General features: G+C 31.1%; 1 protein-coding gene across 1 annotated transcript; it reads right to left on the reverse strand.

The window, feature by feature from the left end:
- Positions 1-1,957: 1,957 nt before the first annotated feature.
- Positions 1,958-27,118, reverse strand: LOC127286071 (basigin; the record flags this gene model as incomplete). The annotated part of the gene is made up of 4 exons (XM_051312362.1): positions 1,958-3,840; positions 16,838-17,276; positions 17,418-17,699; positions 26,839-27,118. Coding segments are annotated over 4 exons (1,047 nt in total), but the record flags the coding sequence as incomplete, so codon positions are not given.

Consider the following 27,118-nt stretch of genomic DNA (forward strand, 5'->3'; position numbering starts at 1 on the left):
CTTACACAGTAACCTTACAAACCCTACAGATATCCTTACAGTAACCTCACAGCAAGAAGTCGTGCTATGTGGGATTTTTCTCAAAAACTTGACGTGGTGGAGTATTTTGGATACCGGATTCGTGTTCAGCACAAAATTTTCTTTCGGAAACACCTAGTCGCATTCATTATGCCGAATTGATACAGGCCTGTGTTTTTAAATACATAAAAATTCGTCAATTGCAATTTTTGCAGAAAATCCTAGGTTCTCTTGTTTTTAAGATATAGGTAGCTAATAACGTAATTTTTATTAAAGAAAAACACAGAATTTACAAAATATATGCATTTATTTAAATTATTAGAGGAAGTGCCAGGCGCGGTGCCTGGTAAAGGCACCGCAGACGTGCATAAGGACGTGCTGACACTGCTGACAACAGAGCATCTGCTGTGCTGAAATTTTTTCCGTGTACTTGCTGTTATAGTTTTCTATGTATTAACAAAAATATAAAGTACAATAAGAATGAAAATATAATGTCACAGCAATGTTCACTTTGTTGAAATGTGTTTGTTAACTTTACAACTAACCTGTTGTGTTCGATATCGCAGAATTGATTAGACATTTTGAAGCTGGCGTAATAAAGCTATAAAAATTTAATGGAGAAATAGAAAAAAAGTAAATTGTGAACTAAATGGTAACGTTTCAGTATCTTTACTTACCTCTTACCTTCTAATTAATTATTTATTGTAATATTATTAAATCAATAAAAAAGACATAATAAGTGACCAATCTGTGTAACCATTCATTAAATTCGGTAAGGTTAATAAACACATTTCAACAAAGTGAACATTGCTGAGCAATTCCATGGGATGTGATCACAAGAATTTTTGATGATTGGAGCAATTTTATTGAAACCTTGTGAATATGTTCCTTTATTTGTACAGAATGAGATATCTCTAATTAAAAATTTATGTCATTTTTTTAAAAAAAACCATGTAACTTTTTTTCCTGTTATCCAAATGAGATCAATTTTTTTTCAAATTTCTCACAAAAAGATGCTTTTTTAAGAAAAAAATAGTTCATGAAAAAAAAATTTTTTTGCCCGGAAAAAAGTCAAAAAAAAATTTTGAATTCATTTTTTCATCACATCTCATGGAATTGCTCTGCTGTGACATTATATTTTCAATCTTATTATACTTTAAAGAAAATTATTTTCTATACCTTATATTTAAAAAATTATTTCACAATGGTAATATAAAAGTTTCAGAATATATTCTGAAACTTAAATTAACTTAATAAAGTAAATTTTATCTATAAGTATTTTAATAAATGCATATATTTCGTAAATTGTGTTTTTCTTTATTAAAAATTACGTTTTTTAGCAGTATCTAGAAAAAGGAGCAGCTAGGATTTTCTGCAAAATTGCATTTGGATAATTTTTATGTATTTAAAAAGATTCCATGATTATCTATAAAGGAACCATTTTAATGAGACTTGAAATTGTTAAGGAGAGGTGTGAGCCAGTGTAATTGATTTTAAAAAATTAATTACTTAAAAATTTTGAATGATTGAGGTAAGTCATGAAAAAAGTGAAATTAATCAAAAATTATTTATGATGCTGAAGTCCGCAACGTTTTCAAAAACGAAAAATTAAAATAGAATTATTTTTTCATGTCAATTTATCTCTAATTTTTATTTGGACAAACTTTCAAGAAATTAATACTTTTATAAAAACCAGTTACCCCCGAAAAACTTTAATTTTAACCCAAAGTAATAGATATTGTCTAATTATTTTTTCGTTTTCATTTATAAAAACGTTGCGGACTTCAGCATCATAATTATTTTTTTATAACAAGTATAAATACAAGAATATTTAAATATTTCAAAAATATGCTCTGCTCACTTTTATAACGGCTTCTGATTATTTTATATGTAAGAAAAAAGATTTTAAAGACAGGTTGAAATGTAAAAATTGAAGGGGTAACGTGTCAATATTGTTTATTCATTTTAAACACCATAGAAAGCATGTCAAAGGCTTCTTATATTCTCGAGTCGGGAGATCGTAAAAATTTATTTTACTATTCAACATGATAGCAACTTAGAATTGTTTAAATTTTACAAACTCTTATCTACTTTAGTAGGATTTTTCGAGTATTTATGGATGTAATTCCCGATAAATATGGACTTCTGTTTTGTTGATAACGGTAGTTTGAAACAATTTTAAGAAAGTTCATTAAGGTAAATTAAAACTTACTTAAATTCTAGATTATTTAGATATACATATTTATAGCATTGTTCTGTTCGATTTATAAAAGGCTCCAATAGATTGTATCTCCAGCACACATTAAAAAGAGAATGAAACTTCTTATCTAACACAATGATAACAATTCCAAAAAAAGTTATTTGTCAAACTTTTCTTTAAGGAAAAATGCCACTAATTATTAAAACTGAATCAAATCATTAAAATCAACATTTAGGAACGTCGCTCGTTCGCTTCTGCTTGTAAAATAAAATTGATCCTTTCAGAATTTTAAGGAATATGAAGGCAGGTTACGCAGTATAGGCATTTTATTATTTTGTTACTATTTTAAAAAAGAAAGTTGAGTTCTATTTATTGATTGAGAATTTATCTTCAGATAAGATACCGAATATGATGAGGCGCTATATACAAATTTATTTAATTTACAATTTTAAGTAGTTCGGCCCATTTTTTTTAATTGTATGTGTTATAAAAACATTCAAGGTTAACAAGAAGAGCCTATTAGATGCATATAATAGTAAAACTAATAATAAATTTTTATTAATTTTTATTTAAAAATACTATCCTGTGACACAATTAAATCATGAAATTTTTGCTCAAAAAAGAAAATTATGTAAAACAACTTTATTTATTAATTGGCATTAATAAAACAAAATTACTTCCATTTTATTCCGTTTTTAAGTACTAAACAAATTGTGAAATATATTTACTTCGGTTTTTCCTTAAAGATGTAAATATCAGAAACATGTATTGAAGTTATTTCTTAATTTGAGAATTAATTACATAAATTAATGGGCCTTGCTATTTAACAATTCCTATATGTATAATCTTTTACACAAGCGCTCTGACAGATTTCTCTCATAGTACGCAGCCACATTTTTCGTTACAATTCATTAGAATAAGAGCGATAATTATGTTGGATTTTTTCTTCCAAAGTTTCCTTATAAAATATAGCGTAAAGTTCGCGATCTCCCGAGGAAATGGAAAATTACGCCTTTAATGACACTTTCGGCTAAGCACGGTCACTGTGCACTACAATGCTAATAATGGTGTCGGTCTTAACAATAGCCTTAACAATACAAGTAGTAACGGTAATATTAACAATCGTAATCGTAGTCATAATACTCAAAAATCATTGTAACGATATCTATATAATTAATAATAATAATAATAATAATAATTAATAGTAATAATGGTAATAAAAGATGGTACATTATTTTAACAGCGACATGTACAATTTGAAAATTGCTAATGTGTAGTACGTATTACGTAAGCAGGAAACACGAACGGGCGACGTATTTGAGAAGTAAGCGTAAAAATGACTAATAATTAGTGCTCATCTCTTCATTATCACTTTTTACTTTCTAGGAATAATTCCTAGAAAATGAAAGCTTCGATCGACTTAAATTTAATATTCGCCGATCTTAAATAAGAATTATTCACCTTCTCTCAACTAATGAATAAGATTGCATGTAGCCCCTTCAAGTTTTTATGACTTACATTCTCCGCTATTTCTTAACTCAGTACTTTCTGACGTCGCTGCCATTTCTTGTAGTAATTACTTTCTTTGTCTGACGTCAGAATCCTTATTAGGTGTTGGTTTACTGTAAAATTAAAAAAATCATATTTAATGATTTTACTACATAGTAAAATGAAATCGAAATTATGTTTATCCACTACCATTTAATTTTTAAAGCGAGACTTATTTCCGAAATAACATTCGGCTTAGTTTTCCGTGCACTGTACATGAAAACTAAGCTTAATGTTATTTCGGGGATAGGTCCCTTAATTCTCTCGTGAAGCGTCACATATAGTTATTTTTATAAAACAAACTATTTTCTCTTAATCTTTATCAATAAAATTCGTTCAGGCTGTGTTGGCATGGTGCATTAGTCGGCAGAAGTCCCGCGTTAGGCAGCAACTAAGGAGGTTCGAGTCCTCACAGATGCACAGTGTACTCGAGCACGCAGCTTATTTTTTCAGATCAAAATTAATTCAAAATTGATAATTATTTGTCGACAAATCATATCGATATAATTATCACATGAAACACCTAACTCTGAACCAAGGAGTTTTAATGACATCTAATAGATGTCACTTTGCTGATAAAGTCGAATTCTTCAATTTCGTAATTTTCAAAATTCTTAATCAGCGATAAATATAGTATTTCTATATAAAATATATCTAAAATTCACAGTGATTTTTGGCGTTCTATGAAATACATATATATTTTATGTAAAAATAAAAAATTTTCTTTTTATTTATATTTTGATATTACCGATGAACCCTTTTACAGTTTCGTGAAACTTCTCTTATTTTACAAAAATATTCTAAACTCATTTAAAAAAACGTGCCGTTTATTTACTACATTCCTGTAGAATTATTTTATTCGATTCTTTAATACAAATTTTAAACACTAATTTGCGAGTTCGAAATGCCGACCAAATATTTATGTCATTGATTGATTAAAAAAGTTCTCCGATGCAGGAAATAAAAAGGCGCATCTTTTTTTGCATTTTTTATAGAACAAATATTTTACATAATTATGACCAAAATCTTAGCAGAAGACAATTTGCTAACCATCGTAGCCTTGATGCTTTAAAAAAACGAAAAACTGAGCTAAGGAATATCAAATCTTTAGAAAATAATATTTTTGAGGAGGAGGAAGGAATTTATAGATTAGGCATCAACGATTAAGGTAAGGCACTTTAAAGGTTCCGTACACCTTTAATGTACCGTCTGAATCTCTTACGTCCGTCCCATATATTGTCACCCCCTACCTACGCACAACATTTTTTACATAAAGGGCTGAAAATTAGTACACATATATGTATTTTTACCTGTTGAATACTAGAAAAATATAGCGAACTTGATTAGAGGTGATGTTCATAGGGTTGTTAAGAAAAAACCCCATTTTTTTGCCAAAAATGATCATGTCCCCTATTTAACTTCTATAATTTTGGACCTAGGGAGCTAAAAATTGGTAGACATGCGTATTTTCAGTTGCAGATTACAGGAAAAATATAGCGAACCCGATTGGAAATGATATTCATAGCATTGTCAAGGAAAAACACCGATTGACTATATCTTTATTAAAAATTATCGTATCACAGTTTCCGAAAAAGCGTTTTAAAGGTGGTAAAATTACCTTCAAAATGTTCCGTACGCGATTAAAATGTAATGATTCATTAAAAAATGTATTAGTATAAAATTTATAAAAGTGGAAAATTTTGATTATTCTTTATAATTAAGAAATTAATTAACCAGGATATTATTGATTGAATAAAAAAAGTCAATTAGGTATCCAAAAAACGGACAGTGTTTCAAGTAATGTTAGAAATTTTATTTTAATTGAAACGGAAACTCGTGTTTCCTATTTAATTATGCGCAAGTCAGTGAAAAGCGAGCGAAACGAAATGAAAAGCGAGGGAATCGAATGAGAAGATTAGGAGTAGGGTTTTCAGAAAGATTCGCTTAGGCGATGTAACCGGTCGTAATCGTGAACGTAATTCATATGTCGTGAGTTTTAATTGTTTAAAGGCAGTATGCTGCAGATTAATCAATTGTACATATATTTTATATAATTTTAAAAATTCACACTATTTGAAATATATTTTGTTTATCGTCATTCGTTTATTATTTATTTTAAACTCATCACTATCTGCCGTGAACAATATATAATTATTGGTGTAAAAATAATTTATAACAAATTCAGAAATGGGATACTCTCGAGAAAAACTGACGCAGTGTAACAAAAAAAAAGAGTTATAAATTCTTTTTTTTGGATAGTGGCTTTAATTGGAAAATTAATCATTCACATGCGGTCGGTAATCTTTAAGAACAAAGTGGATATTGTCGGATTACAGTGCAGTGAATATTTGATGTGCAAACTGATCTCGAGAGTGATGTGAAGTTTAATGGCAAGTGATGAGTTTGAAAAATTTCACGAAAAATTCCAAAAAGAATAATCGTTATCAAGAATTGTGACGAGAAAGATGGCGGAAAAAGAGAAAATCGAAGCCATGATGGCAGAGATGAAAAAACTTGAAGCGGAAGTCTCAAGGCAAAACGCGAGTAAAGCCGAAGAGAGAGCTGATTACGACTGACGACTGATGGAATCCAGAAATGAAACAGCAAACTTACAGTTTGCGATGGAAGAGGGCAGAATCAATCAAACTTTTGAAAATCCACAGACAGCAGGAACATCTCAACACGGTGCGCAGGACGCTTTGGCGCAAGCAATGTTTCAAATCAATTATACCTTAAAGAGTTTCCAAACTTTAATGGAAAAACAACAAATAGCTCCTGGGCAGGGTGGAAACATTCAACAAATTTTGTCTGATCAAAGAAGCGTAATTTCTGACTTTAAAGGAAGTCAAGAGCCCGAAAAGGCCAGAACTTGGATCGAAGAATTCGAAAGTGCCAAAGTAATTCATGAGTGGAGTGATACTGTAGCTTTGAGCATTGGAAAATCGAGGATGAGAGATTCTGCATTAAAATGGTTGCTGAGAAAGTCTTCAATAATTAAAGATGTTACTTCGTTTGTGCAAGCATTCAGAGCTACTTTTCTACTTACACAAAATAGATCTGAAATGCTAAAATCAATGATGTCAAGAGTTCAAGGTCATCGAGAGTCAGTTCAGGATTATTTTCACGATAAAGTTTGGCTTTGTTCAAAACTAAAGCTAACTGTGAACGAGATACAGGATGAGATAGCAGCAGGTTTATGGCAAAAGGAAGCTGCCAACCACCTTCTAGTGCAAACGTTCGAGTCAACTGATGAAATTCTGCAAGAATTGCTACGTTTCGAGAGTGTGGATAGTCGACGTAGATAACGAATCGCCGTACGAAAAGAAGGAGAAACGTCGTTGAAATCAGTTCCTGAATCCGGATCATCAGCTGAGTCGAAGGAGTCATCGCGGGATGATGGAAAACGAAATTGGTCAGTTTCACCGCAGGGGGTAAGAAAATGTCATCGTTGTGGTTCTACCAAACATTTTATAAAAGATTGTACAAATCCAAAGCGAGAAATGATATGTTATAAATGTAATGCTCCGGGTCATATGGCAACAAGATGTCCATTTTTGCGAGAAAATAAAACAGAGGGGTCATCAGGCGAACTAAAATTGGTAAATAAGGCGGGAAATGATCAATCTTTTTCCAAGTTTGTTCGTGAAGTAAAAATCAATAATATAAATTTGACAGCGCAAATTGATATGGGTGCTTAGGTGTACACGATAAGGGCATCAACTGTTTTAAATCAAAATTTAAAAATGACTCCCTTAAAATCTAAATTAGGGGGGTTCGGGTCAAGTGAAGTTTGGTCGCCTGGGGTTGTGCGAGAAACATTAATTTTAGATAAATTACAACCTAAAGTAATCGAGTTTAGAATTGTCCCAGATACCGCTCAGGAATTCGAAGTCATTTTAGGAAGGCCCTTTACCGAAGCTTTAGATGTGAAATACGAACGTATTGGAGGCGATTTGATATTTTCCAATGTAGATTTATCGATTTTAGGAAAAGAAAGTGTCGAGTTACCAATTTTTAGAAACGAAGAAAAACAATTACAACCGGGAGTAATAAATTTCATAAATGTAAAGTCCTGTGTGGGGGATATTCATTTGCCTATTGCGAATATAGGAGATAAGGAAATAACGTTAGTAAATGGAGAAAAGTTGGGAGATGTGATTCTTACGATAGAGGGGACTCCTGTGAGAGTGGGGAGAGATAAGGAAATCGTAGCGAGTGAAGTAGTGACAGACGAGACAGTCACGATAGAACAGAAGTCAGAGTTATTGAAAATATTGAATGAATTCAAGGTGTGTGTTGCGGACACGGAGGAATAGTAAGGAGACAGATCTCTGCGCTTGAAAATGTCAGAAAAACATGTACGATAAGTGCCAGATTCACTGTATTGTACTCAACTGGCCAAAGTAGTTGAGCATGCGCATTGGACCTCAATTTTGACAGATGAAAAGTGTGGTATGCGATATTGGGATCTGACATTCGTACACATGCCATCTGGTGTTGAAAAATGTAACTAGTTTTGGATAACTGTTTGTGTCACTTGCAATTGTAGTTCCGCTATCATTGTTAATTATTTTATCATTATGAATGAAGCTACATTTTTACCGCGTGAGAAATCTTCCTGCAGAATTAAGTGTTCTGTGAGAGGCTGTGGCAGTACTGTAGCGAAAAATTTAAGCGTAATTTTTCATAAATTTCCGAAACCAAAACAACGAGTAGTGGATGTGAAAAATACGTTCGATAATTTTGAAAAAGTCGATCAATTAAAGGCCTGGAAAAATGCTTTAAAAATAAACAGTATAAAGCCTTCTATGAGAGTATGTTCTCTGCATTTCAAAAGAAGTGATTACATTTTGCCATGTAAGTTTAAGATTTTAAAATTTGGAGGTTATATAATCTTTCATATTACCCGTGCATGTGAACATTTTGAAAGTTAATTTATCACTGTAAAAACGGATAAATAAATTTTTTTTCACTTCTTGTTAACAGACTTTTACAATGAAAAATGAAATACATACATTTATAAATTTTCATATAATTACATGAAATATAAAGGAAAATACAATACTTTTCTTGCACAAGTATCGCTGGATTTGAGAAAATAATTTGTATAAAAATAAGATTTCTTTTATATTTTTATTCATGTTTGTAAATAGGAATGTAAATAGTAATTTTGTATTAAAAAAATTCACTTATACATTTATTAAATTAAGCAATATTTTTTAAACGATTTTTAAACATGCATCCCATGTTATTCCTATGTAAATTCACTAAAACTGTTACCCAATTTACGCCATATTGCTTTAGGCCCCGCCCCCATGTCAGATCCCAATACATATATGTCACAAAAAAAATCTTAGTGTTCAGTGTTTATTTCAGAAATTTTATTTACCATTGCGATATTGTATCTCCAAAATCATGTTTTAGTATATAAAATAAACATTAATAATAATTATTAAAATAATAACAATAATAACACTTAACCCCTTCATCACAACACGCATGGAAGACTTGAAAAATATACGTCAGCCAGATCTCACTCGCACACTTTTTGCGAGAGAAAGAGACGGCATATGGCTAATGCGCATGCTCAACTACTTTGGTGGTTGAGTAGAATGCAGTGAAACTGGCACTTATCGTGCATGTTTCTCGGACATTTTCAGAAGCGCTACTACAGCAAGATCGGTCTCCTTACTATTCCTCCGTGGTTGCGGACGATGAAACGCAATTGGGTTGTACTCAGGCATTGAAAATGGAAATAAAATTAAAAGAAGGCGCACAGCCATTCCGAGCAAAGCCTTATCGTTTAAATGTGCAGGATAGAAAAGATTTAGAGAATATTATTAGTAAATATCGAGCTGCTGGATTGATTAAAGATACTAATGCCGAGTTTGCAAGTCCTGTGTTTATAGTTAGAAAACCTGATGGTACGCCCAGAATGGTATTAGATTATCGTGGATTAAATAAAATTACAATTCCTTTTAACTTTCCCATACCGAATTTTGATGATCTGTTGGAGGATCTGAGTGAAGCGCGATTATTTCTTAAGTTAGATATGTCTCTTGGTTATTTGCAAATGCCTCTTGAGGAAAATTCTAAAGAAAAAACAGCTTTTATTACGGAAACTGATAATGAGACCGGTCATTTTGAGAGAGCGATGTTTGGATTGGTAAACGCTCCATTATACACTGGAACTCCCGAAGGTGAGTTCTCTGAAGGTGTGAACGCGACGGGGGGTTAAGTGGATAGACGGGACGGACAACAGCACTCTGAAAACAGGAGCGTTTGATTTTAGTGTTCCATAGGCCCCCGTTTCAGTAGTCACAATAATGAGTGGTAAGAAGAGTAATAATTTCTTCAACACAGAAGGGAAAGTTCAAATTTAAAAAATTTTTTATAATCAAAACACAAAATTTATCAATTTTTGTGTACATAAGTACTACAAATTCCAATGACACATTATATTCCTCTATACTACTACGTACGGCCCTGAGTGTTTACAATATTTGACCGCCAAACGGCATGAAGGTCGAATTCTGAAGGTGAGAAACAAGTCTTTTCCATTCTCACCTTCGGGAGTTCCAGTGTACTTTGCACAATTAATAGATCGAGTTCTCGGTATTGCTAGAAAAAAGAAAATCGCATTCATGTTCTTTGATGATATTTGTATTCATGCTCGAGATTGGACAGAATTACTTAAAAATTTACGAGAAGTTTTAATGTTATTGAGAGATGCTAAATTAACGTTAAATCGAAAAAAATGTGCTTTTGGAATGCGTCAAGTGGATTATTTAGGTTATACTTTAGGTGCTGGTTCGATTGCACCAGGTGATAGAAAAATTCGAGCGATACAAGAATTTCCGGTTCCAAAAAATAAACATGACGTTAGAAGATTTATTGGATTAGCAAGTTTTTTTCGTCGTTTTGTAGTAAATTTTTCAAAAATAGCTGCTCCAATATCTGAATTATTAAAAGAGAAAGTACCTTTTGTTTGGTCTGAAAATCAACAATCAGCATTCGAGTCGTTGAAAGCAATTTTATCAAGTAACCCTCTTTTAAAGGTTTATAACCCAAAAGCTGCTATAACCGAACTGCATACCGATGCATCTGCGGTCGGTTTAGGGGCAATTTTACTACAGGCAGATCGAGTCGAAGATAAAAAGCGTATGGTCTATGCAATAAGCAGAAAAACGACAGAAGTTGAATCTACGTATCATTCCAGCCGTTTGGAATTGATGGTGATTCATTGGGCGCTGATGCGACTTCGTCCGTTCCTGATCAGTATACATTTTGATATCGTAACAGATTGTAGATGTTTGGTTAATATCAATGCATGGAAAACACAAAGGTCGCAGATATTGGCAAAGTTTGAAAACATTCGATAGAAAACTTCCCTTTAAAAAAATTCCCAAAAAAACCTAATTATTAAACCGTAACACTGGTAACTGGTTATAAGTTATATAATAATGGAGGATTGGCAAGGTGGAATATATGTCGTTCCAGATAGTAAATATATACGAAAAGTGGATGGCAAGAAACAAAAATTTCATAAAATCTCTAGGAAGTTGCACATGAGAAAAAAGTGTCTAGAAAAAATCGATAGTGAAAAATTAAAGCATATGAAAGATGAGGATATTACTAAAAAGGAATGATTTGTTTGTCCAAATCATTTTCTACCCAACTGCTATACTTAATCCAAACACAAAGTGGAGCAATTCGATTAAGCAATACTGCTATTTCAACAGAAAATTTAAAAATTCCATTGATTGATTTACCGGCCAGCTAAAGTTTATCCACGCAAGGCAATGAATCAGTGGAAATTTCAACATCACCTTTTTTGGGAAAATTACTACAGAAGACTTAACTGAAGCTTAAGGTGAAGTATGAAGCTCAATTGTTATAAATAACGTAAGTATTTAAACATAATGGAATTTTTAACAACTTTTTTCAATTTCTTAGTTGCAAAATAAATTAATCTTAAATAGCTTTAAATATGGATTTAATTTATAAAAAATAATGTAAATCATAAAATTCACATTTAGAGTTTAAGGTTAACTTATAATTAAGCAATTATTTTTGGCTTTTATATTTCTTTCTTATAGAAAAAGAATAAATTAATATAAGGTTTGCAATTTACACAAATATTTTTTTTTTTTATAAAAAGTATTCTTTTAAAGGATAAACTTCCAATTAGCACATACCTCCGATATCTTCAAAACTTGGTATACTAACGTATTTTGGTGCGCTGATTACGAAAATGATAGTGATTTTAAAGAAACATTGGCGGTGGGGGTTCAATGTGGCCGAAAGTATTTTGCGGACAAAGTCAGGTGGGCTCCATAGCGACAGTTACAAGAACCTGTGGTACTAATTCTCGTAGGTTTTTGCGCGCTGAACACGAATCTGATGTTCAAAATGGCCCATCACGTCAGGATTTTGAGTAATTCAAGGTCAAATGTCCCGAAAATGGCTATTTTGGACACTTTTGGGAATTTTTTCTGGGAGAAAAAAATTTTTTCTTTAATTTTTGAAAGCGCTATCATATAGTGCGTACTCTCAGCTTCAAAACCCATTTTTGAAAATTAATTTACGATTATTTTTAAAGAAGTCATGAACATTTAAATGTATGACCTTGAGTCATTTTTTAAGACTATTAACCCTTAAACGCCCGACTTTAATTGTAGAAATGCGATTTTCGTCATGCTCTGTATTCAAGGGTTTTTGAAGTCGCTGATTACGAATCAGAAGTCGGTTTTTAAAAATTCAAAATGGCGGATACAATATGGCGAACAACTTTTTTAAAAAACCATTTAATTCGTCTGAAAATCGTTACTCGGGGGTTTTTGGGGTCGCTGATTACGAATCCGAAGTCGGTTTTCAAAAATTCAAAATGGAGGATCCAATATGGCGGACAACTTTTTTAAAAAACCATTTAATTCGTCTGAAAATCGTTACTCGGGGGTTTTTGGGGTCGCTGATTACGAATTCGAAGTCGGTTTTTAAAAATTCAAAATGGCGGATCCAATTTCTTCAGTGGTGGAGGAATGAGAGCTTTGAAGCAGAATATGAGCCAATAAAGGTAGTAAGTCGTTTGCGCAGTAGACCAAATTATGTTTCTGCGCATACTTACATGTTTCTGCTAGTTTGGGACACGTTCATACCTTACCTTTATTGGTTGGGAACTCTTCTTACCTTGCCTTCATTGGTTGGGTCCGATAATAGTTTTTCAAGATTCGAAATGGCAGATCCAAGATTATGGACAAAAACTAAAATACAGACAGCCATAAAAATGACTACTAGGAGATTTTTCAATTTAGAAAACTATCATCGGATTTTTACTTAGGAATTTTTAAAAACCGACTTCGGATTCGTAATCAGCGACCCCAAAAACCCCAGAGTAACGATTTTCAGACGAATTAAATGGTTTGTTAAAAAAGTTGTCCGCCATATTGGATCCGCCATTTTGAATTTTTAAAAACCGACTTCGGATTCGTAATCAGCGACCTCAAAAACCCTTGAATACAGAGCATGACGAAAATCGCATTTCTACAATTAAAGTCGGGCGTTTAAGGGTTAATAGTCTTAAAAAATGACTCAAGGTCATACATTTAAATGTTCATGACTTCTTTAAAAATAATCGTAAATTAATTTTCAAAAATGGGTTTTGAAGCTGAGAGTACGCATTATATGATAGCGCTTTCGAAAATTAAAGAAAAAATTTTTTTCTCCCAGAAAAAATTCCCAAAAGTGTCCAAAATAGCCGTTTTTGGGACATTTGACCTTGAATTACTCAAAATCCTGACGTGATGGGCCATTTTGGACATCAGATTCGTGTTCAGCGCGCAAAAACCTACGAGAATTAGTACCACAGGTTCTTGTAACTAAATCTCGCAGGCCTGTGTTATTTTTACCTGTTTGCAGTTTAAATACATCTTGGGGGGGGGAGGGTGAATATGGCCGAAAGTATTTTGCGGACTAATAATAATAAATAAAGAATAAACTTATAAAGATAAATAACATAAATTTTTTCTCTGTATATTGCAAATAAATATGTGTTTTTCAACCTTCTACTGAAAAAGTTATAGAGGGAATTTTCATTCTGGAAAAACTTCTCGCGACAAAGTTTTTCCTTACATATTAAAGAAGTTTTTCCAAAAGTTTGTAATTAATTCTATAAAAAATAAAGAAGTTATAAGGAAAATAGTGAAAAACTATTTTTCCTTATACTGCAGGAGTAGCCATGACACCTCACGGCTTAGTTTCTTCAGGGGCGTTCTTATTATATAATTCGCCCTACACTCGATCCTGAAAAAATAATTTGGCATACAAATTTTTGATTTTACTAATAATGAAATATTTTTGTATTCTATTTCTGTTAATAAACAAAAATATATCCAAAATACATATTGAGAATTGTAATTATATTTGAAATCAGTGTTTATACATTTTGAATAGGAAAAGTAATAATTTTCTTATACAATATGAAATAATAATTTATTACGTAATTTAAGAAATATATTTTTTATAACAAATAAATTATTATTTTTTCATGATGATTATTATATAATAAGAACGCCCCTGAAGAAACTAAGCCGTGAGGTGTCATGGCTACTCCTGCAGTATAAGGAAAAATAGTTTTTCACTATTTTCCTTATAACTTCTTTATTTTTTATAGAATTAATTACAAACTTTTGGAAAAACTTCTTTAATATGTAAGGAAAAACTTTGTCGCGAGAAGTTTTTCCAGAATGAAAATTCCCTTGATAACTTTTTCAGTAGAAGGTTGAAAAACACATATTTTCAAAATTAAAACTTTATTATTATTTATTATTATATAATTACAATTTTCTTGATTTTTTTATGATTGTCGTCTTTAATAGTATAAATTGAATAAAATGCACCAAATTTCAAAAAAATCCATCAATATTTGTCAAAATTACGACGAGTTATGTTTTAAAAGTCCATTAAATTATCGCTAAAAAATTTTCTACTTTTTTGCCTCTATTAATTTTAATATTCGTTTTATAAAAAAAATCTCAATGGAAAAAGCATTTTTAAAAATTTTAATTTTTAATTTTATTTTTTTCCATTTTTGGACCACCTGACTGGTCGCAAGGCGGCTGCCTCAAACGTAGGTCTCCTTATAGAATCGGGGTCCTCAATTATTTATTTGTGGAGAAATTAAAATTTATGAGAATTAGTGTTCATTTATGGTTAACAGAATTATACTAGTCCAGTCAAAATAGTCGAAAAACAACACATACCATTTTTTAACTCAGCACCTCAATTTTTTTTGCTTAAACCCTTCATTTTGGTGTAAAAATAAAATACCTGAATTTGGTACTTCAAACGCCTACGGAAACGTAAATGTTTTTTGTAAATCAGCTGCAAAAACTCAGTTTTTTGCAAATTGCAGCTTTCCATTACATTTTAGCATAAAAATAGTTCTAAGAAAAAAGAAAGTGCATAAAATTTTGAAAAAATTGAAAAATAATTCAACTTTGTAGCTCAAAAATTGACTGAGATATAGTTTCAGCAAAGACCAATTTTTTTCGTGATAACAGGTAAAATCCGATATTTTTCAGTATTTCCAATATAGCATTGTAACTAACGAATTTTTGAAAAAATGACCAACACGAAAGTTAAAGCTGACTAAATTCCTGTCTTGGTCTTGACATAGTTGATCTCGTCTCTTCTTCAATAATCAAGACAAGATAAATGGTCCGTCTTGGTCTTGTTACCTTCAGTCTCGTCTTGTCTCGAGTTTTGCGGCACCACTTATTTTATGGTTGTCTTGAGTTTTTTTTACACTTTTCTCAAAAACCACTCGGTTTTGGTGAAAAATGTATACGACATAAAATGTGTGTTTTTTAAAGACCTACATCTTTTGTCTAAAACATTTTTCGTTTTTTACGAGTTAATCGCAAAAAACCATGATGTTTTTGTGTTTTTTATGGTTTTTACCATGATAATTAAATTTGCGCCAACTTTCACTATCATTTTCGTAATTAGTACATCAAAATACGTTAGTATATCAAGTTTCATAGAAATCTGAGGTATGTGCTACTCGGATGTACACCCTTAATTTTTGTTTTAAAACCTAATTTTTATTGTATATTTGTAGTTTTTGTAATAGTCATAATATTGAAAATATCATATAAAAATATAAGTTTATGCACAAAAGATTTTTTTCTCGACAGTTAAATGTTGATACACCTTTTCCAACACTCGATAGTGGATTACAAACTTCAAATGCTCCTGATGAAGAAAATCTCCCCATCAGGATGTTTCTTTTCATCAAGATGTAATTTCGGAGAATGAACGAAAGAAAAAACAAATCATAGATGAAGAAACGAAAAATACTACTAATAAAAATATAAGAGAAAGACACTGTCAAGTGAGGCCTAATAAAATGATTTTTTGGAGACAAGTTTCACTTTCAAACGAGTTAAATAAACCTTTATATTAAGAATCACAAGAGAAGAAAACTCAAATTTATAATCTAAAAAAGAGGGTGAAAAGGTATTTCGTATTAAATATATCCAAAAAAAAATTCCAAACAAAATATACTAACCTATCAATGGATAAAGAAGAGCATTTTATTGAATTTAAGATATAAGTAATGAATTCACTCATATATAAAAAATAGAATCACTTTTTAAAATAATAATATAATGGTAAATATAATTATTGTAAAATACCAAGTCACCTATTTTTGTAGTGTTTTCAAATTAAATGCCTCATATGCTTCTTTACTATTAATTACCGACTTTTTATTTTCATAAAAGAATACTTGAAATTCCATATTAAAAACAGTGCGTTAAATACTTAAATTGTTAAAATGTGTTGAAGTTGACTACTTCTAAGACCATCAAGGAGTTGTCAGATGTTATTCATGGGTTGGACTGGGAGATTGGATGGAGGAAGTGGACCTCGAAGAGGATGATACTTTTCCATATCAGGAATCTGACTATGGCATAATAATTTCAGATGAATTATTATTGAAATTGGATCCTGGGACTATGCAGAAAATTAAATTCAAAACGAAAAGCTAAACATCTAATAAATACTCACGTATCTGGACTCTGATCTGTGTCTGATTCTTCAAGTTCAGCCTTGTTGCGTTTTCTTTCGTAGATTACTATTATAGTACAGAGAACGGCAACTTCCGCACAGATGCCAAGGAAAGGCCAAAGGGCAGCAAGCTTATCTTTCACTTTCAACTCAGATGAAAAAGTAGCATTGTATTTTTCATTATCTTCATAATAAACTCTGCAACCGACATGCCCGCTGTCGGTCATTTTCATGTCTAAGACGGTCAGAACTCCTCCACTTACTCCATTTTCTAGATCACGTGAGAGTTGAAATCTGCCCTCTGAGGTATTAAACTTGTAGTCATTAAATTCCCACTCAATTTTAATTCCTGGATAAAGATTCCCACCGCAGTTTAAAATGAGTTTTTCACCTTCCACGACACTTTGGAAGTTATTTTCGAATTTTGGGACGGGGTTAGCTGAAGCAAAATTAAAAATCAGCAAATACATTTTAATATCATACATAAAATATATATTTTCATTATACATTTGGGGTTCTTGTGGACAAATATTGTAAATATTGTAAACAAATATTTATAATTAAATGACTAAAAACTTACGAACGACTCTGAAGCGAAGGGAAAAACTTTGATTCTTGTTAATACATGTATAATTGCCTATAACATTATGATTGTTTTGTAGCACCTCGAGAACTCGAGATTCATTTATCCTCCAGTTATCTATGTCCGGATGTGATTGATCTATAACTGTTCCATCTTTTGTCCATTCCACAATGTCTTTGGTAGTAGAATTGCCACATTGTAATGCTACTGGATTAATCAGAGTTGTTTTTTTGTCTTTCACAAATTCCTTTCCGTAAGGCACCACTTTGTATATGATATCTGTTAAACAAAAAATATAACTATAATATATTTGAATTTATCACTCCATGACACTTATAATATGTTTCGATGTATTTTTAACAAGTTTAACCAACAAAAAATATTAATAATTGTGGAAACTATCACCGTAGTTTAGAAACACTTTTTTTCCTTAGATGGTTGAGGTTACAAACATTTTTTTGAAACCACTGTACCGTTTGACCTAAAACTTTTAGGCTTTCTAATTACAATAATTCGTTAATAAACGAAGGGTTTTGCAAATAAATTTATTTGTTTAAAAGGCGACTACTGTCTCAAAAAGACTGACTTTAGTAGTATTTGAAATTTAGTTTTGCGACTGAAAAAAATATAAATTATGATTCAATTTGAAATTCCTTCGTTCACTAGCGAGTTATTAGAACTAAAAACAAAGTCCAAAAGTTCCAGATCAATTGGTATACTGTAAAACGAACGGTATTAATTTAATACCTACTTTTAACGTGACCATCCGTCCGGATTTCGCGGGACAGTCCCGAATTTGAGGCTAGTGTAAGAATAATAAGAAATAAGAATCCAAAATAACAATTTTTTGTGTTCATACTTTTAGAAAGTTATATAACACTGTGCAACAGAATTTCAATTTTTTTAATTCCTGGAATCGCATATGGTGATTCTTACAGATTTTTTGACGCTGAACACGAATCTGAACTCAGAATTGCTCCATCACCTTAGGTTTTCGAGAAAATTGACTTTTAAAATTGAGCAAATGCCGTTTTTAGGGTACTTTTTGATTTTCTATAATGGAACAAAAATTTTTTATGGAGTTTTCGTGATATGTATTTAAAAGCTCATATCTTCCTGAACAATTTGCAATTTAGAACATTTAAAAATATTTATTTTTGTTTGCGATATCCTTGTTTAAAAAAATTGATAGGTTCCGTTGAAACTTGTCTCTCGGGGATTCCAGGGTCTATATAGGCTTAAATTAAATTTTAAATAGTACATTTTAAGACCCATATACGCAAGATAAAAAATTTCAAATTTGGAAAAAAGGGGTAAATACCCCAAAGAACATGGTTTTGAGGGTCTTCAGTATTTTTTTCTTCTTAACCTGTCGAACTAAAGACTTCTTTATAGGCTTAAATTAAATCTTGAATAGTACACTTTGAGACCCACTTTGAGACGCAAGAGGAAAAAATTTACAATTTGGAAAAAACCCCATCTATTTATAAATTTGAAATTTGTTATCTTGCATACATGGGCTTTAAAATGTGCTATTTAAATTTTAATTTAAGAACGTTTATCCACAGAAATGCAGACCTCTAGAAAAAAAATCAATTCAAATTTAAATAATTAAAATAACATTATTAATTGTACTTCCTAAAAGATGAGATATCAATTTTCAAGAAAAAAATTAAAAACCAGAAAAATTTATTTGTTTATACTATTTGCATAGGATAAAAATTTTTTTTTATATCGCTTCTACAGAATTTTTTAAAAATAATTTGATTTCAATCTAATATGGATTATTTTCTTCAGAAGATGATTTTCAAACAAGCAAGCCGTTTGGCAAAAACAGTCATTTGTTTAAAAAAATCCAAATTTTTCTTTTAAACAAATAGCTGTATTTTCCAAACGACTTGCTTGTTCGAAAATCCCCACGGTGAAGTTGTAGAGAATCATTTTCTGAAGATAATAAGCCATATTTCATTGAAATCGAATCATTTTTAAAAAATTCTGTAGCAGCGATATAAGAAAAAAATTTTATTCTATGCAGATTAGATAAACAAATAAAGGATGAGAGTCAATAAGGCCGTTTTTGGGCCCTCCTCAAACCGGTTGGTATTATGGAAAATTTAACCTCCTTAGTATGCCAGACAATCTCCCCAAAACGTTTTTTGATTTATCAAAAAATACAGGAAATAACTAATCCTAAAAAATTCTAAAATACATGAAATTCGGTACAACTCAGCAGAAATTAGTTAATTTTAATTATTACTTTAGTAACCCCGGTCAACAAACTTTCCCAAAAATTTTGTACATATGCACGGAGAGAAAAATCATGGCTTTTTCTGTTAAAGTGCGTTCATACAACTTCTTTTATATCAACTATGGCGTGTAAATGATCTAACCTAATCTTGATATTCCTTGTTCTTGATCATTTAAAAATCGCGTCAAGTGCACTGTATTTTTTGTACACGTTTTCTCTTTTAATAAACTGTTCTATATAAATAAATGATAAAAGTCAAAGTTAAAGTTGATTTATTCCATCCATAAATAACAGGTTATGGATATTTAAGGTTAAGGATGCAAGAGCGAAATCTATTATTGTACAGTGCGTAAGTGATAAACATTTAGACATTATAAAAGATTCCACAACAGCAAAAGAAATGTTAGGAGCGCTTGAAGGTGTTTTTCAAAGAAAAAGTGTGTTTACTAAACTAACTTTGAAGAGAAAGCTGCTAACATTAAAACATAATAAAACAGAAGCTCTTGAAGATCACTTTCATAAATTTGATTCTTTAATCAGAGAATTAGAAAGTATTGGCTCAAAGGTCGAAGAGTCAGATAAAGTTTGTCATTTATTATTATCTCTGAGTCAAGAATACGGAGCAGTTATTACAGCTATAGAAACTTTAAACACCGAGATCACAATGGACTTTATAAAATCAAGATCATTGGACGAGGAAAAGAAAATCAAATCGAAGCCTGTAAATAACACACATGTTCATCCGGAAGTGACATTTAAAACGGACACGTATACTTGCTTTAAATGTGGTAAAGCTGGTCATAAAATTGCCGAATGCAGATCAAATTACGATAAAAATTCCAAAGGAAACTACAGAGGACGTCGAAGTGGAAGAGCAAGATTTCAAAGCAGAGGTCGAAATCACGGCTACAACTCGCAGGCAAACGAAGCAGACGAAATTGCATTCATAGCGTTAAACAGTGAGACATCGCCAAAAAATGTAAATAAATTTATATTAGATTCCGGGTGCACACAACAGATGGTTATAGGTGAGTTAGAAAGTTTTATGTTTAATATCTCAGAATTAGAAACACCTGTAAAAATAGGAACAGCGAAAAGTGATGAAGTTTTAATTGCTAAAAAGAAAGGGACTTTAAAAGGAATTTGTCAAAATAAAGAAATCGAAATTGAAGCATTGATTGTTGAGGGTATGTCTCATAATTTAATTTCAGTATCACAACTATTAAAGAAAGATTTCAAAGTAGTATTCGACAATAATAAACTAGGGAACAAAACAGCTAAACTGTTAAAAAATAATTCTATGTTTTATTGTACTTCACAAAATGGTCTTTTTTATTTAAATGTCGATTTCAAAGTCGAGAACTCAAAAAACACTACAAACAAACATTGTAATTTCTCGGCTTGTAACAATAATAAAGATAACATTTGGCATAGAAGGTTAGGACATCTTAATCAAAATGGTTTAAATTTATTAGGATTACCTTGCAGCAAAGAAATTTATAAAAATTGTATAGAAGGTAAAAGTACTAGAAAACCGTTTTATAAATCGACAAATAAAACCGAACGAATTGGTCAGTTGATACATTCAGATATTTCAGGTCCAATAAAACCTCCTACAAAAGATGGATACAGATACTTTCAAGTATTGATTGATGATTATTCTCATTTTTTAATTGTTAAATTATTAAAGTGTAAAAATGAAAGTGAACAAAACTTAATTGATTTTATTAAATTAACTAAAACACAACAGGGTGAAAAAACGCAAAAGATTAGATGTGATAACGGGGGAGTATTTGTATCAAATTATTTTAAAGAATTTTGTAGGAACAAAGGTATCACCATAAAATATACGATGCCACATACACCTCAAGAAAATGGCACTTCAGAGAGAATGAACAGGACACTGTTAGACAAAGTTAGAACAAAATTTTCAGAAACGAATTTACCGAAAATACTTTGGGGTGAAGCTATTCAATGTGCAGCCTACGAACTTAACCGGTCACCTACTGAAGCAAACAGAGGAGAAACGCCAACTACAAGATGGTACAAGAAAAACGATTTATCAAAACTGAGAGTTTTTGGAAGCCAGGCCTGGGCGACAGTATTACCAAAACAAAGTAAGTTGGAAAAACGAGCAAAACCATGTGTTATGATTGGGTATAGTGGATCGGGATACAGACTATGGGACTATGAAAAGGAAGAAATCTTTTGTTCAAGAGACGTAAGATTCGATGAAAATCAAACCAATTACAACAACATAATAATGAAAAATGACAAAGAAATTATAATAAATAATAGAGAAGAAAAGATAGAAATAAACAATCAAGAACAAAATTTAGAAGAAGTTGACCACGACGAAAGTGAAACAAATGAACAAGATTCTGACTCTTGTAATCCAGAAAATGACCGTACAGAAAATAAAGTAACGAGACGAGGTAGAAAAATAGTTGCACCAAAACACTTGAATGATTATAAAATTTATTTTATGTTTATTGTTTGTTAACAGCACCTAATGATCCAGTCACGTATGAAGACGCAATGAAGAGTGAACAATGGAATGATGCAATTAAAAAAGAATTGCAAGCGCATGAAGAACTTCAAACGTGGAGCGAAGCATTTCTACCAGCAGGGAAGAAACCAATTCAGACAAAATGGGTCTTTAGAACAAAAGAAGATGGCACAAAGAAGGCTAGAATAGTAGCAAAAAGGTTTCAGTTGAAAGAAGAGAATCCATTCGAACCAGTGTATGCACCAGTAGCGAGAATATCAACAATAAGACTGTTAATAACAATATCACTGAAAATGGATTGGAATATAAAGCAGTTAGATGTTCCTACAGCCTTCTTAAATGGACATTTGGAAAGTGCAATTTATATCCACAAACCAGAGGGTTTACAGTCTAAATCATCTATCTTCAAATTGAATTGAGCATTATATGGACTCAAGGAATCACCGAAAGTATGGAATAATACGTTTAATTATTTTGCTTTAAAACACGGTTTTGAGAGATCGAAATATGACTGTTGCTTATATTGCGGTAAAGACGTATGGATTTTGATTTATGTAGATGACATGTTGGTAACAGGAAATCAAAATGAAGTTAAAAACACGATAAATTTATTAAAAGAACATTTTGAAGCAAAAGATTTAGATGGAATCCAAAGTTTCTTAGGAATGAAGATAATCAGAGATGAAAATAGTAAATAGTAGATGAAAAAGGATTCAAAATTACTGAAAAAAATGAAGTGATTGACGTTCCATATAGACAATTAATTGGAGGGTTAATGTATTTATCAACAACGTCAAGACCGAACATCGCATTCTCCGTTTCATACTTGAGCAGATATCTTGATAATCCGACTAGAGATCCTAAAGAGAGAGTTGAGACACAGTTGTTTTCTGCGCATTGTGATTAGTCCGGAACCAGATGTTTTATAAGAGATTCTTATTTACGCATCATCCTCTAATAAAGAACATAAATTGACATTTAGGTTATATGGTGTATACTTTAAAATGAAATATGAAATAAATAAAAGTTACAAGATATATATATTAAAATTCCATAAGTTTATAAACAAAAAAAAGACAGACGCATAAATCCAAAAGACAATTTCATTCAACGAAGGTAACTTCAAATTTTTATATCTCAATTTTATAGCTTTGGATATTTAATTTCTGTCTGAATTTTTGACCAGGACAAAAAATTTAAAAAAAATTTAAAGTGAAACTATTTTTAAAAAATTTTTTTGCAATTCATTTACTTTTGATTTAAAATCGTAAAAGTCTTTTAAGAGAATTGTTATTAGAAACAACTGAAGATGGTGTTTCTGAATTTTTAAAAAGACAATTTAAAAACTTGTTCTATAAAAATAGCAAATGCTTAGGAAAAAATAACGCAATCAAATCTTATAAGATCATGGAGAAAATTAATTGTTCCTGATGATGATGACAACAATGCTTGTAACAATGGAAACAATTCTATTGAAGATATTTTTCCACTTCTTAGTCGAATTTCAGGATTAAATTTAAATAACTGTTCACCTAAGGATTTACAGAATTGGCTCAATATTGATAGAAATGATTCTGGTTGGGAAGTTCTTAATATTCAACAAATACATCGTGGCTAAGTTTATAATTTTCATACTTCACAAGTACAAAAAAATAAGGCAATATTTTTTAAATAAAATTTAATTTTTCACGTAGCAACCAAAACAATGAACATGGAGGAGAAGATGAAGAAGAAGAAAATGATAGTAATGATGATTTTTCAGATGCAGATGAAAATGAAGAAAATAATTTACCTGTCCAGGAAATCATTTATTAGTGTTGCAATCATTAGATGAATTTACTAAAGAAATTGTATCTGATTTATGAAAGATTTATATTTCTGAAAATTCAGAATAATATAATAAATGAATAAACAAATATATAACATTATAAATAAATAAATATTATTTAAGAAAAAGAAAATTATTTTCATTCGAGCTTGCTTTTTCTATTGCATTAGAACCATTACATCTGTAAAACGTAAATAGAGTCAAATCACGCCAAGTGAGCACACCTCCGGACCATTTGTCTCCGATTAAGCTGAAACTTTCTAGAATTGTTGTACCAATACCAATAATAATAACGGGTTGCCTAGATACAGGGTGTAAAAATTCAATATTTTTTTAAGCGTTAATTTTCAAAAATATCTAGCTCCTATAATATTGTTCATAGGAAAAAATGTACAAAATGTTTTTTCTCCATTTTTACTGTATTTAAAAAAAAATTTGCCGTACAAAAAAATTTTTTTTCTAAAAATTATTAATTTTTTATAAACAATAATTATTTTTTTTTATTTTCTCCATCCCGAAATTAATTCTCTTTTGCATAAATAAATACCTTGATTACTAAAGATTATAAATCCAAAAAAAAATTTCAGTGCCCGACATTTGTATAAATACAAAAATTGTTTATTTACTGCACGGCGCAATTTTTCGACGGTTTTCACGGGTTAGCGTGCTAGTTTGTCATGCCGCTATGTACAACTTGTTGACATAATATTAATTTCTGTTTAATCCTATCTATGTAACAAAAAGAGGTTATGATTAAAAACTATTAGAATGTAAAAAATTGTAATGGGGCATTCCACAGGAAATTTTCATTCAAAATTTTTTTTGTACGAAACATTTTTTTTCGAAATGTATATGAAAAATAAAATACGTATTTTTTATTTGGTAATAATAAAGGAAGTTATTATTTTTTGAAATTTATAGTCGTCAAAGGATTTTACTGTATTGGTACAACAATTCTAGCAAGTTTCAACTTAATCGGAGACAAATGGTCCGAAGGTGTGCTCACTTGGCGTGATTTGACTCAATAGACAAGTTATGATCCTGCAAATTCCCACTACCGACCCCTGTAGGCGTGGCATACGGCGAGTGACAGTTACTGAATGTCGAAAATTTTGCTCGGGACAGTTTATGTCTACTTTATATAACAAGTTTCAAGTCAATACGATCAAGTTTTATTTTTATGTCCGCCATATTGGATCCGCCATTTAGAATTTTGAAAATCTGACTTCAGGTTCGTAATCAACGACCCCAAAAACCTCCGAGTAACAAGTTTTAAGCAAATCTGTTCAATTAAAAAATTTTTGTCTCTATATTGGATCCGCCATTATGAATTTTGAAAATCTGACTTCAGATTCGTAATGAGCGAACCCAAAAACCCCCGAGTAACAAGTTTCAAGTCAATACCATCAAGTTTTATTTTAATGTCCGCCATATTGGATCCGCCATTTTAAATTTTGAAAATCTGACCTTAGATTCGTAATCATCTTGAATTTTTTGTCCCAGCTCTTAATGTAAATCGCTCATACTGACACATTTTCTTCACTGCATACGTACAAAGTTTTTGAGAAAGTTTGGCGACCGGGGTTACTAAATCAATAATTAAAATTAACTAATTTCTGCTGAGATGTACCGAATCCTATGTATTTTACGATTTTTTGGGATGAGTTATTTTTGGTATTTTTTGATAAATCAAAAACGGTTTGGGGAGATTGTCTGGCATACTATGGAGGTCAAATTTTCCATAATAGCAACCGATTTGACGAGGGCCCAAAAAACGGTATTATTGACCCTCATCCTTTCGCCGATTTTAAATTTTTTCTTGAAAATTGATATCTCATTTTTCAGAAAGTACAATTAATAATGGTACTTTAATTATTTTAATGTTAATTAATTATTTTTTTCTAGAGGTCTGCAGTTCTGTGCATAAACGTTCTTAAGCCTATATAGATCCTGAAATCCCCGAGAGACAAATTTCAACTAAATCTATCAAAAACTTTAAAAAAATTTTTGGGCCGTTATAAAATATCAAAAAGTACCCTAAAAAAGGCATTTTTTCAATTTTCAAGGTTAAATTTTGTCAATATCCTAGGATGGTGGAAAAATTTTGAGTTCGGATTCGTATTTAGCGTTAAAAAACCTGTTAGAATCACTTTATGCGATTCCAGAAATAAAAATGCTGTTGTACTGTGTAATAGAAACTACATAGGAATGAGAACGAATTTTTAAGAAAAATTCATACATTCATACTTTAGGTACTATATTGTCATTTGGTTCTATTTTGATACCTAAAATCGGTACTATTTTAGTACTTTATTTTTACTGTGTATATAGTTGTTACGGAGATTAATTAACTCGTTACAAATACATCGAACCATATCATATTCTATGGAATTTACTTCATTTTAATTTATTTTAATATTTGACTGACTTTTTTCGTTTCAAATTTGACCAATCGCAATTTTGACGATAATTTGTAATTGGACAATTTTGAAATTCGCGCCGAAAAAAGTCGGTTAAGTGACAATTCTGTTAAATGTCAGGTTGATTCAGTGACAATTCTGTTATATATCAAATCGGTTATGTGACATTTTTATAAATTGTCAGGTTGGTCAAATGACAATTCTGTTATAAGACAGGTCGGTTAAATGACAATTCTGTTACATATCAGTTCGGTTATATGACAGTTCAGTTAAATGTCAGTTGGGGAATATTCATGCGCCCCCACATGACATAATCAACTAACATTTAGAAGAATGTCTTTTATTTTTTAAATGACTTAAACTCATTTAAAAAATGTAAAGTAAAAGTCTTATTTACTAGAAAGTTTACAAACCGGTAATAATAATTAATCGAAATGTGTTGTTGGTGCTTTTCGCGCATTTGTAGACACCTTCGTGAATCTCTAATCCCACGGCAGCAGTGATATTACTATACTTATCACTAACTTCTATATGTAAACGTCCTTGAGACAGTTCTTCTGGCGTATTACCATTTTTTGTCCAATATATATCTTTCTTATCCTGGAATCCGGTACAGGTGATTGTCCACGACGAACCATTACGAACGCTCTCTGGACCGAAGTAGGTTACTTCTACATAAAGAGAACATAAACA

This window comes from Leptopilina boulardi, unplaced genomic scaffold, assembly GCF_019393585.1.
Source record: "Leptopilina boulardi isolate dan_hultmark-lab unplaced genomic scaffold, ZJU_Lbou_2.1 LbouV2_345, whole genome shotgun sequence".
NCBI classification, from domain to species: domain Eukaryota; kingdom Metazoa; phylum Arthropoda; class Insecta; order Hymenoptera; family Figitidae; genus Leptopilina; species Leptopilina boulardi.